General features: G+C 41.2%; 1 protein-coding gene across 2 annotated transcripts; it reads right to left on the reverse strand.

The window, feature by feature from the left end:
• Positions 1-1,720: 1,720 nt before the first annotated feature.
• Positions 1,721-12,704, reverse strand: LOC125551148 (uncharacterized). Of its 2 annotated transcripts, XM_048714308.2 has the most exons (14): positions 11,956-12,704; positions 11,290-11,362; positions 11,163-11,219; positions 10,740-10,795; positions 9,289-9,502; positions 7,782-7,832; positions 6,235-6,321; positions 6,048-6,122; positions 5,886-5,966; positions 4,159-4,223; positions 3,608-3,824; positions 3,321-3,409; positions 2,924-3,038; positions 1,721-2,023 (listed from the first exon to the last, which is right to left on the reverse strand). In XM_048714308.2, the coding sequence occupies exons 1-14, from the start codon at positions 12,555-12,557 to the stop codon at positions 1,973-1,975; spliced, it is 1,833 nt and encodes a 610-aa protein (XP_048570265.1). In that variant the 5' UTR covers positions 12,558-12,704; the 3' UTR covers positions 1,721-1,972. The 2 variants fall into 2 exon arrangements, with proteins under 2 accessions (XP_048570265.1, XP_048570272.1); XM_048714315.2 differs by lacking the exon at positions 7,782-7,832 and having other exon boundaries at positions 11,956-12,702.
• Between the last annotated feature and the right edge of the window lie 681 nt (positions 12,705-13,385).

Raw genomic sequence — 13,385 nt, forward strand, 5'->3', positions numbered from 1 at the left:
CGATGCGGTAGCACCACCCTGGAAACCCATGCCCGCCATTCGATGTGTTGAATCTGAAAACCATGCGGGACAAAGGGCAGCGGATCAATCAGAAAGTTGGCCATTGCCAACGTAGCAGTTGATTGAAGCTCTTTAGTCGCAGAGAGTTTTGCATAATCTGATGGCGAAGAGCTCGACGGAGAAAGAGCAAAGTTAGTAAGAGCATAGGAATGCGAGGAGTCATGCTACGGTCTTGGCTGGAAATTTGAAAAAAAAACATGGCTAACTCCTTAAAAGAGGAAACCTGTCGAGTCCATTGGGCCGGCCCACTCGGCTAAAACTAGCTCTCCACCTCGCTTGGAGCGTAAGCACACTCCATGGTCTAGGGAATGAAGCGAAAGGAATAAAAGGCTAGAGCCTAGTGAGCCTCGGTTTCGGGCCAAACTGGGCGAAGTGCCCTACCTCGCCACATGCATAGCAAGACCGGTAAACCCTAGGATGACCAACAGTTAACTCAGTGTCACTCCCCTGTCATCCTAATTCAGGCACATTAGATCGATATTAATCCTAGGATGATCAATAGTAGTAGATGCAGTTGGATTACGGTCTAATTGTCACGGACATGAAGCCTATACAAGATTATGCCATGAATGATTGTAGTTATGAATGATACTTTTTTTGCGAGAGATGAATGATGATTATTTGTCAATTGCCCAACATTAATTTGTTTACCATACCACTACATGCGTTCGAGAGAGATGTCAATAGTGAACTTATAGCCCCGGGGTCCATTCTCTACTAATACTTGTGTTACTCAATTGCTCTTTTATTTACTTTTACTATTGTGCCATATCATTACATATCACTATTTGCTTTTAACCCTGCAACTAGCAAGATGAGGGGATTAACAATAGGGATGTCAACCGGGTCCCGTTTAGTCTCGTTTAAAGTCCACTTATGATATATATATTTTTTGCGGGTGAAGTCCACTTATGATATGATAGTTCAAAAAAGTTTTTTGTTTGTTTGAGGAGAATGAACTATCAAGCTAGCAAAAACTAACTAAATGGAATTACGGACGCCACTTACATCCCTAATTAACAACCCCTTGCCAAGTTAGGTGCATGAATTTATTTTATTTATGTGCATGTGCTGCTTATCTTGCTAGCTTGTCGATGGTTCGTTCTCTTTTTGCTCTGCAGCAGCGGGCAGGAGCAAGAACGAAGGGGGAGCAAAGTTTACGACAGCGGTGGCTTGATGTTGGCCTGATGTAGAGGAAGGAGAAAACCACGATGCGGCAGGAAAAATTTGTGGTCGTGACTTCCTGCGTGGAGTTGGGGGGGTAAGGGGCATGCTAAGCGGCGTGTGGGACCATGGACCCATGTCGATCGCTGGACAGGGCTTACATTTCGCTCTTTCCAACCTAAACGTTTTCCCTCCAAAAATTATGCCAATCGACTACAATATGACATTTTCAGCAAAAGAAAAACAAGGAACCGACGTCGAGGTGGGAAAGAGCTGCATGCAGCATACAACAGGGCCGTACATGGGCTTATCGTATTCCTTAGTTCAGACAGACGAAGTAATCTAACTTGAACATGACTGCAATCTTTTTCTCTCCATAAGGACAACACCTACTTTTAATAGGCCATGGACCATAGATAGGGTAGATAGAGGAGGGTCCATTTTTTTTCATCGGTTCAGGGTCCCCAAATTATCTGAGTTAAATGCTTTAACCATGTTATACATCTCTTAACCTTTTTTATATGGCATGGAAAAAAAATCCAGCATTCTCGTATACTGCTACAAAGAAAATGAAGAAATCTCCAATTATCACAAAAGATGCAACTGCCCAAACAGGCCTCTAATCTTCATAATGTTACAAGAAACAATAACTAACAGGGTTACTACACTCAAGACTTCACAACTTCAATTGGAACCGTTTAACAGCCCTAGGTCCATCACCAGATATAACTCGTCTGCTTTGTGAATTTCATTCCATAGCTGCGCGGTCTGGGAACTTCATTTCATACTGCTGTGCTGTCTGGAAAGGAAAACAACATTTTAACCCAAATGAGGGACATGAGCATAGTACACAAATACACCCTCCGTTCACAAATATAAGATGTTCAAACTTTTTTCTGAATCGGATGTATATAGATGTGTTTTGGTGTGTTTATCACTCATTTCAGTCCGTATGTAGTCCATGTTGAAATTTTCAAAACATCTTATAAAGAGAGAAGTGCATATTTCAACCCTCAACTTTTGCCCTAGTCTAATTTACAACCCCGAACTCCAATACCATCTAAATTACAACCCCCAACTCTCAAAACCGGCCAGGATTCAACCCTCCCCTCTCTGTTGACCGATTTTGACCTGGTTGACCGGTTTTGACCAGTCAACAGGTCCAGTCAGCATGCCACATCAGCAAAAAATGCAAAATTTCCAAGGAAACAACCTGTAAAATCGAAGAAAATCCAGGAAAAGAAATAAGAAATCCAATTTCCGAAAAACACGGAAAATAAAAAAAATGAATTTCCAAAAAAAATCCAGAAAAAACCCAAAAACTCAAATTCCAGAAAAAAAATCATTTTTATTTTCCCTAGCTTTTTTCGCGAACAATTTTTTCGGAATTTTGCCTTTTTTATATTTTTTCCCTGATCTTATAGATTTTTATTTACTTTTTCTTGAAATTTTGAAAAAAAATCTGACGTGCATGCTGATTGGACCCGTTGACTAGTCAAAACTGGTCACCCCAGGTCAAAACCGGTCATCAGGGAGGGGAGGGTTGAATCCTGACCGGTTTTGAGACTTGGGGGTTGTAATTTAGACGGTATTAAAGTTCAGGGTTGTAAAATAGACGAGGGCAAGAGTTCAGGGTTGAAATATGCACTTCTCTCTCTTATAAAAGTGAACGGAGGGAGTAGAAGATAAGATTTGTTACCATAAAGGTTGCCGTAATCATCTTTCCAGCAAACCATCGGCCGTGAAGTGATCGTTGCGCACTTGCTGCTGCTGTTGCGCTATCAAAATGCAGGTACACAAAGCCCGCGGTATGCCTGTACCAAACAGTGAGGGGATATTAAAAGTGGATGCAAGTCAGGACAGCACTACTGGTATGTGTGAAACATTCTTTCTGGTAGCTATTTTGTCTTGCTTAATATATTAGTAGTATTCAGTATGAACCAGCTCCTTAAAAACCAATACATTTTACAAGTCCATACCAAGTCGGTTACTGCCAACTTTGTTATACTTGCTTATAACAACCATTGATAACATGTGTGGATATAAAGTTGAAATAAAAGGGCATACCATCAGGGTTTAAAAAACAAACGACTTACTTGTCAACAAAAATATGCTTCACTACACCAAACTTCGAACATTCGTCTTGCACATCATCTCTAATATCCAAATCAAAATCAGGATCCGTCTGCAAAGGAAAAGAAAATTTTCAATCAGGTTAGTCAGAAACTCAAATGTAAACAGGAAGTAATAATACAGATGAAAGAAAGTAACAATTGGCACAAAGAAGAATAATAATAATTTTAACCAGCTGAACAAAGACGGGCAAGCACCTATAAAATAGACAAATAGAGGTGAACAAAAAATATATGAAAAGATGAGATACCTCCACTGCTGGGTCGAACATGTTCTTCAGCAATAGGAATTCAGTAGGTGTACCAATATCAGCAGACTGAGAGACGATAGGAAGAGGTGCCCCTGGAATTGCTCCAACAGGCTGTACAAGAAGAGAAGCAGCTGTAAGAGGAGCACCAAGCACTGATGCAGCAGCAGGCAATCCAACAGAAGTGTTCAATCCAGGAGCACCAATGCCACCAGTTAAGCTGCACACACAAAAATAAGATTAAAGGACATGAAGTGCAAGATCCTATAAACCGTACATAGGAAAAACCATAGTGGCATAAACTAACAATCAAATGCTACAAGTTAAATAACATTTGGTGCACAAACAATCGTTCCCCTGACATGCTATTCAGGGTTCATTATCATGTGGGACAGATAGGGAAAAGATTGACCTTGTTGAGATTAATATCTTCACATAAAGCTCAGATGTATGTTTCAACCAATATATATATATGTGTACATATAATAGCTGTCTGCATTATCTGCTACCACATTCATAGAAGCGCAGAGCAAAAACTAACACAATAGCAGTACCTGGTTGCAGTGCCACTGCGGTCCAATTTCCGCATCAGAAGGGCTCTAGAGCTTGCATTTAATGCCTGCATAAGTTGAGTACACAATGAATACAAATAATCTTTGACAGGAAAGCATAATAGGTGATAAGAGCATAAGGCTGCTTGTAATGGGTAGTATCATACCTTAGTATCATGCACATGATACTAAGCTATGACACTACCTCCGTAATGCATAGTACCATATACTCCCTCCGTTTTTATTTACTCTGCATATTAGAGTTGACTGAAGTCAAACTTGCTAAAGTTTGACCAAGTTTATAGAAAAGATTATAAATATTTACCATAACAAATCTATATGATGTTGAAGTACATTCAACAATGAATCTAGTGATATTGATTTGTTATTATATATGCCAATATTTTTGTCTATAAATTTGGTTAAAGTTTACAAAGCTTGACTTTGACCAAAGCTAATACGCGAACTAAATAAAAACGGAGGGAGTACTAGTATCATAGCTAACCTTATTTATTGCCATGCATGACACATAGTAGCATAGCATTTAATATGATACAGTATCATGATATGATACTCAACACTCTCTTTCTTCATTTAATTCTATGCCACCTCAGCAAAATAGTCTAGTTGGCATGCATGATACTAGCTATGATACTACCATTACGACCAGCCTAATGGTACACCCAGATATCAGTGCCACTAAGCAGCATTTATAGCCAAGGACACAGCAAAAACAGAAGCGATACAATTTAAGAAATAGACCAAATCAAGAAAATCAGAAGATGCTTCACCCCAGTATTACAAAAAAAAGGTTTCAAAAGAAACTACAGGTTAAAGCAGAGAACTGAGAAGGGACACCCTCGCCATTTTCAAGGACCAATCTCATGAAATACTCCCTCCATTCCCTTATACAAGGCCGCTTCATATTTTTATGTCAAACTTTGACCATTAATTTTACAAACAAAAAGTGAGTTATATGCCAAAAAGTATTTCACTGGATGCCCATTTCAAAGAACTTTCCGATGATATATTTATGACATATTTTTCATATTTTGTTGACTAAAATTGTAAAGTCAAAGTTTCACAAGAAAAATGAAGTGGCCTTGTATACAAAAATGGAGGGAGTACTAATAGATCGGACTTGCTACCCAACATAATGCTTAGCAAGGTTGCATTTGTTCGTGACAGTGGTACGACAAAGAAAATAACATCAGTATCTCAAAATATTTTATTATATTCACTGAAGGGGCTGCCTACTAACGAATAACACAAAGCCTCTCAACCTCCCCACCTGAATTTTGAGTTGTAGGCTTAGTGGACAAGAGAATAATCACGTGAAGTGACTATATTCACTGAAGGGGGCTACCTACAACCGAATTTGGCTACACAAAGTCTCTCACCCTCCCCACATGAACCAAGTGGCCACTGGAGAATGAGCAAGTGAAGTGACCAAGGCACAAATATGTACCATATGTCCCTTCGTACAAATGACTGAGAAGAATATTCTCTGCAAGGTTGAAACCATCTGCAAAAATAACGAGTTTCCTATATGACACTTAACTATTGGGGAAGGAAAAAAACAAGACAGAGACAAGAGAAGCCCCATCAATCCATCATTCAAGTCCCATATATAACCCTGCCTTTTGGGGAAGTACGAAAAGAAAAGAAAACAAGAAAAGACACGAAAGCCCGCAGGAATAAAGTTTGCAGTGTGGAAACAAGAAACCCACCAAGCCTCCACCTTCATCATCATCTAAATCTCCAGTAGTTGTGCCAAGTTGCACACCACCCTGATCAGTAACAGCTGAGACCTGGTTGAAATAATACAAATTGTCAGCTGAGTATGTCTTAAAACTCTTTCGGTAGCAACACAACACATATCAATAAGTTACCTTTATTACTCTCCCAGCAATATCAAGTTGGCCATTTAAACTCTGAGCAGCTTTTGCATCTTCAAGCCGTGCAAACTGCATGATGCAAGTATCAATGAGAAATTAAGAGTCCTGGCAGCAGCTTAATGGGAATATATATATCCAAGAGAAGAGCTGCATGAGAATATGTCAATACATCGCTACTTACCTGAATGAAACCAAAACCTTTGCATAGCCCAGTGAGTGGATCTACAGGCAGCTGGACAAGCTCAACTTGCCCAAATGGTTCAAAGACCTGAAAAGGCAAACTCGTTATAACAGGCTACGTGAAAAGTCTTGGTTATATCTCATCATACAAAACTTATAGTGCACTTAATTAAAACATAATTCAGAAAGTGGATTTGGAGAACTATTCTGCAAGGAACCACAACAGAAATTCTACAGGTATATGATATGGTGGCAGTGAGTAGAGATTAAAGAACGATTCCACAGCAGGTCCGACTCTTTCTTTAACACCTTGAAATAAATCACACTTCACCTTGAAATAAACATCCCATCATTTTTCTTTAGTTTATTTCAGACGATCAGCGTGTCTAACAGAAATTGCTTTGTTCAAGATGAAGGTGCTTTTAGGCGCGCCGGCTCCGCGGTAGCCAAGCAGTGGTCTAGATGTCAACATTGCATTGCATGTGTGGATGTGCTTAGAGAATTGGGGGGGAAACTAGGGCTAATGCTACTTGCGTATTGGCATGGATTCTGTGGATAAAATGGAAATGGGATGTTTATTACAAATGGTAAGGGAAGGAAACTCCTGTAGATATGAGTTGGGGATCTGACAAGATTGTAGATGAGGATAATTTTACTGTCGTGAAATCTGGGAGGAAAAGAAACAAAAGTAATTTTGTGATTTCTAGACCTTTGACTAGAAATCAGAAATACATTGCTATGCAACAGGATATGCTGGTTAATGCTGCCCATCCCCCTGGCAGAAACACCAGGCAACAGAAAACACATCCTAATAAAAAATGATGGGGCTATTTTGGAATTACAGTGGGGCAGGCAAGAAGGGAATGACTCCCTGCCTCTCTGGTCTTATTGGTGATCATTCCCTTGATTTCTTATGTTTGAAAGAGACTATGAAGAAAATTTACCTAGCCAGTTATTTCAGGAAAGTTGATTTTAATGATAGTTTTTCCTGGGAATGGATTCCATCTGGTGGTCTTTTTGTGTGGTGTGAAAAAAATTTGGAAATTATATCCTGTTAGAAAGGAAAGTTAAACGGGCTTTATAGAATGTGTATAGCACTGCTCATGCTCAGTTTAACATAGAATTTCTGACTGAGATGGCTCAATTCTGTAATGGCACTGATATCCCTTGTGTTGTTGGTGGGGATTTAAAATTTTGAGGCATAGTTGAGAAAAAAAACAAATATATGCACCATTCAATACTAGTAAGAGCAGCATTAAGTACAGTCCTCCCAGACATAGTTACAGTATTCCCAACCCAGGCATCACATCTCAACAGGAATTTGTTGACAATGAATTCCCAGTCACTATTCCTTAATGCAGCACAGTTATCCCCAAGTACTTCATAGGGAAGTGGCCAATGTTACAATTAGCCAAAAGGTCAGGGAATGGCAAAACCACGTCATCAACAGTTACCCCCAAGTACTTCATAGGGAAGTGGCTAATGTTACAATTACCCCCAAGTATTTTTAGCTAACTTTCTGCCATTAACCAAAAGAAATAAACTTACCCAATCACAGGACATAAGAATCCTGTCCAGCTTCTGTAAAGTAGGGTGAGCCTGCTTATTGGTAAAATTATATAAGCCTTCTTATTGGTCCAAGTATACAAACCTCTCCTAATATGCAATTAAGGGTATTAATAACAGAGTTGAACACATCAGTTGGAAAACTTGACACCTTTGTGTCAACAGTATCCTCAAATGTTTGGTGTTTACAACTATCCTGACTGTACTGTGCAGGAAAGTTTCAATGTTGATGTTAGCATAGCACCCTTCTTCAGTAGGTGGCTCTCTCCTGAGCTTTTAGCAGAGTGGAGTAAGGTGAGGGATTGTGAGAAATTTGAATTTATCTACTAATCCTGATGTCATTTACTGGTCTTTGAGATCTAGTAGCAAATTCTCCACGAAATCTGTCTGGCTGGAAAGCTCTCTAGCGGGTTGTGATTATGGATGGATTTGGAATTCTAAAGTTCCCTTCAAAAATCAAATCTTCTTGTGGCAGCTATCACAAGATTCTTTGCTGGCCACAGATGGTATTAGTAGCAGAAACTGGCCTAGCAATCCCAGGTGTTCTTTCTGCAAAGAACAGGAGACTTCCCAGCATTTATTCTTTTTGTGTCCACATGCAAGAGTGCTCTGGAGATCGGTGGGTGCTGTTTCGGGCACTAATCTTTGCCCTAACAATATGTATCAATACTTCTCTTGGATTTATTCTTTTTTACCTGAGCATGAGAAGGTTCATACAATTGGATAAGCGGCTGTTAGCTGGGCCATTTGGAACTGTCATAACAGAGTTTGAACTTAAATGGCCTAAAACTCCTTTAGAAAACTGTGTTCGCCACTTGGTGTGGTTGATGAGCCTGTGTGCTAATGGTCTTAACTATGTTTTGTTGGAACTGCTTAGGTTAGTGTGTTGTGCAGACAGATTTTCGCCCCGCGGCGCATGATTCGACTGCGGTCACGAATGGTGGATTTCCTGTCAGTGCGTTGAACTCATTCTTCCTTTTCCCTTTCTTCAACCTCTTCAGACTGTTGTATTTCTGTTATGTTTGTATAAAATGGGAAGGGGCTGAGTCAATTCCAGAAAAATACTCCCTCCGTCCCAAAATTCTTGTCTTAGATTAGTCTAGATACGGATGTATCTAAAATACTAAAACGTGACTTGATACATACGTATTTAGACAAATCTAAGACAAGAATTTTAGGACGGAGGGAGTAGATGTCAACATTTCAGAGACGTTTACAAATATATTGGGGCCTTAGGGCACTTTCCATGACATTATTATTTAGTCTAACTACTAATTAATCAAGTAAATAACTTTATTAAGATGAAGCACTTTGTACATATAACAGATTAGAGGAAAATGATGCGAGAATTGCTTACTGATTCTAGTATTCTATTGATACTACTTCCTTTTTCTTATCTGCCTCTGCAGAACATTATTTAAATGAACAAAATACAGGAAGTGAATAATAATACTATTAGCATTAAATACAAGAAGACTAGGCGGTTGACCTGTCTCAATTGGTCCTCGGTGATATTGGAATGAAGGTTGCCAACATACAGCTTTCTTGCTCCACCTGAAGCTGCTCCACCAGATGTCGCATTTGACTGAGCTAAGTTCTTTTCTGCCTCTGATGGCTTAACCATTACTGCTTGCCCTAGAAGCGGCTGACCGGTTAGAGCAATTGCCATTGGAACAGACATGACATCATAGAACTCAATGTACCTGTCAATTTAGGCAGATCATTACTACAGATATCAGAGTATTCAATGAAAGATATTTTACCTGTCATAGAAAGTAGACCTTAAATGGGGCTATATATGTTAGAATTTTTCATAAGCTTCAGAGTATTTTGGAAATTTTGATCAATTTTTGTGAGTAGGAAATTTTCGAACTTGGTTCTTGGTTGCCCTCGTATTATCCTAAGAACCTGCACCAAGTTTTTGTCAAATACTCTGGAATCAAACTGCCCTAGATTGCTGACAGCATCAGAATGATCTATATTCCATCTTACTTGTAAAGTGCCGATAATCCCAGCAGGTAGACCAAACTACAAATATTTCAGTGTGCAATCCTGTTGAGTATGACAAACTGATGAACAATGTTCCCCAAGGAAAAAAAAAATCAAATATGAACTTCAGAAAAATGCTCATGTAATCATACAGCCAGAGACAGATGGAAAACAAATTATATGACAAGATCTAAATTCTAATTGGCAAGCAACAAAAACAGATACCAAACAGCTATATTTCCTAAAAAATATATATTATCATAATGCACCCGTAATTTCAAAAAAAAGGCAAAGGGTACTGTCAGAGTCCTAGTAACTACATATGTACTCCCTCCGTCCCATAATATAAGAGCGTTTTTGACACTGCACTAGTGTTAAAAACGCTCTTATATTATGGGACGGAGAGAGTAATATGCAGTGTATCATCAGTTTGGAAGCAAACCTAACTTGTGCGAACATGGTAGGAACAAACAATAAAATATACTATATGATTGCATCTCAGAGCACCATCAATCTCAACCAACTGAATGGTGATTATATATGCTCAGCTCCATTTTCCCCTTTTCTAGTGCCGTGCATACTGACTTATTTTCTGGACTTGTGCATGTTACTGGCAGGGAGCTTGATAAGCATTCGCAATTTGACTATATATGGTAGGAAACCAAAATTTAAATATGTTGTTGGTTCAATCATCTGCAGGCGAAATAGTTCTGAACAAGATATCTATATTTTTGCAAAACCATTCAGGGTTTGAATATACTCCCTCCGTTCCTAAATATTTGTCTTTCTAGATATTTCAACAAGTGACTACATACGGAGCAAAATGAGTGAATCTACACTCTAAAATATGTCTATATACATCCGTATGTGGTGTTCCATTTGAAATCTCTAGAAAGACAAATATTTAGGAACGGAGGGAGTACATCACAACAAACAGGTGTTGGAACTAACCCAACTCCTTTGGAACGCCGCGAGTTTCGGTCCATGATAAGGCGGACATCACGAACCTACACAGAGAAAGAAGAGTCAGATAACTAAATCAAATTTATGCCAGAAAGCTTATTGTGCAAGTAAAGGATCAATGTGAACATGCTTGCAAGACATGGTTCATTACGTCAGCAGAAGCACGAAATAGGAGGTGTTTACTAAAGAACGAGTTATCTTTATCCAGGACAGTTGCACCATGTGAACATCAATATTCCAAAAGTCAGTCACTAGTTCAGTATAACATTAATAAAGTTTCATTCACCAGCTTGAGAACCGAACAGTTCGAATTCACTAAAACACAGCGATAGAAATCCACGGCATCATACTCCTGTGAGAAGGAAAAGTTTTCAAATTAGAATGCAATGTGGTGTAGATAATTTGCATCACCTTCCCTGCTCTTGAGAAGAACTCATAGACATCCCTTTCATCTGCCTTCAACGATAGCTGCAGTAATGCTGACAACATTAACTTAATGAAAAAACAGCAACATGATAATTTTGCTTGTGAGGCTAACCTGGAAGGCAAATACAGTCCTTTGATCTCTTTCTGGATCAACTTCTGGTTCTGTACCATCATCTTTCTTACGCCTGCGCACATAAAAATAAGTAGCTTCAGCAAAAGAGAGAGCAGCATAACAAACATCAAGTAGCAACAAATAGAAATTGTAAACCCAGATGGCATAGTCATTACTAGTCAGAAATCCCCATGCGAAAAATATTTAACAAACTTAGAGAGCCCAAGGCATTAGCAGCTCATTCCAAGTTGTACACTACAGGAAACATTTAGCAGCTACAGAATCACTGGAGATTTGTGCACTGTAAGGTTACTATGTTCCATGTGTATGTATAACGGAGTTAGCAAACAAGCAGAACATAAACTACTAGGCTTCTGCAGAAGAAGAAAAAGACAAATCAAGAGCACTGATTCATCTCCGCTCATTACACCACATAATCTTTTATCTAACATAAACAAATATGAGTAAAAAAATATCACATGGATAAAATACGCTATGAAACAAAAAATCACAGTATGTCAGAGGAATTTCACAGGACACCATTTAAATCCTACGGTGATCTCGGAAAATTTGTTGTGTTCCAAACAGAGCCAAAGGATTTCTGCCTAGAAAATTAACCTCGACATTCCAAGAGCGATAGTTCTAGGGGAATTCACAACTTTGTACCTGAAATCACGGTCTCTGTAGTCACGGTGGCGGTCGCTGCGTTCACGCTCCCGCTGGAGCTCCCTCACCATCTCCTCCTCCTCCCCGCGGCGGCGCTCTGAGCGGCTACGGCTCCTCCGCTCCCTCCCATTATCCCTCTCCATTAGCTTATCCCTGCCCTCCCGCTCCTTTTCCCTAACCTTCTCACGGTCGCGGCTGCCATCCTTCTCCCTAACTTTCTCTCGGTCCCGGCCCTCTTCCTTCTCCCTAACCTTCTCAGGGTCGCGGCTCTCATCCTTCTCCCTAACCTTCTCGCGGCTGCGGCCCCCGTCCTTCTCCCTAACCTTCTCGCGGTCGCGGCCCTCGTCCTTCTCCCTAACCTTCTCCCGGTCGACCTTCTCCTTCCCGTCTTCCCGGTCGCGGTGCTCACGGCCGCTGCGGTGCCGCTCGCGGTCTTCTCCCGAGCGAGGACGCTTCGATCCGCGCTCCTCTTGGTCTCGACCGCCGCCGCCGGCGGTGGAGGAGCGGCGGCGAGAGCTGCGGTCCTTCTCACCCCCGCCGTTGGTTGAGGGAACGGAGGGCTCGACTGCCTTCTCCAAGTAGTCGTACTCGTCAAAGTCCATGGCGGTGAGGGAGTGGATGGGGGAGGAAGCGGAAACCCTAGACGGCGACTCCACGAGAGGAACGAGGGAAACAAAAGCTACAAAAAAACCCTAGAGATTGGGCCGCCGCTAGTCTTTGCCACGAATTCAGAAGCCACGACAAGCCACTGTAGGGTGGTTCATGAAATGGAATGCCACGGTTCTACTCCTTTCAACAGAAAATGGGTCAGTTTATTTTTCTTTTTTGCGGGAAGAAATGGGTCAGTTTGGTCAGCGTATATATCACTCCTATAAAAGCATGAAAGAGCATATCCAAATCACCATCTCAACCGTCTAATCACATTATCTGATGGTCTAAAATCTCCGTAAACGAAATTAACCTCACTAACGAAACGCTAATCACCATCTGAATCGCAGTCCCGCACGTCCTCTCGGCACGTCTCTCTCCGCACGTACCATCGTAACATAACCCGTTGTCCCGCACGTCCTCTGCCTTCGCCACCAACCGCTCGGCCCCCACACCAGCCACGCCGAAGGGACGCACGCCGCGCCAGAGACACCGCCGCCGCTCAGCCCCGCCGCACCCGCCCCTCGGCACCGCTGCACCCACCGCCCACCGCTGATTCTCCACGACGGAGGCCACACGCCGACCTGAGGTTGCGCCGGCCAATTTTTCGATTGGCAGAGGAGGCCCACCCATGACGATGGCACCTACGACATAGACGCCTCCCACCCTACGATTGCTGCCTGCTACCGTCGCCATACGCCCCGCGGTTGCTGCCTGCTGCCGACGACATCTGAATATTTTCACATGAGTGTGACGCCCCCGAAGCAATTGTGCACTAATTA

This window comes from Triticum urartu, chromosome 1A, assembly GCF_056163025.1.
Source record: "Triticum urartu cultivar PI428250 chromosome 1A, HENAU_Tu73, whole genome shotgun sequence".
In the NCBI taxonomy this organism is placed as follows: domain Eukaryota; kingdom Viridiplantae; phylum Streptophyta; class Magnoliopsida; order Poales; family Poaceae; genus Triticum; species Triticum urartu.

Coding starts and splice junctions, on each gene's coding strand:
- LOC125551148 (XM_048714308.2), bottom strand. CDS start 12,557: ATGGACTTTGACGAGTACGACTACTTGGAGAAGGCAGTCGAGCCCTCC. Junction 3,825..4,158: donor CGCAGTGGCACTGCAACCAG/GTACTGCTATTG, acceptor TTGTGTGTGCAG/CTTAACTGGTGGCATTGGTG. Junction 3,410..3,607: donor TGTTCGACCCAGCAGTGGAG/GTATCTCATCTT, acceptor TTTCCTTTGCAG/ACGGATCCTGATTTTGATTT.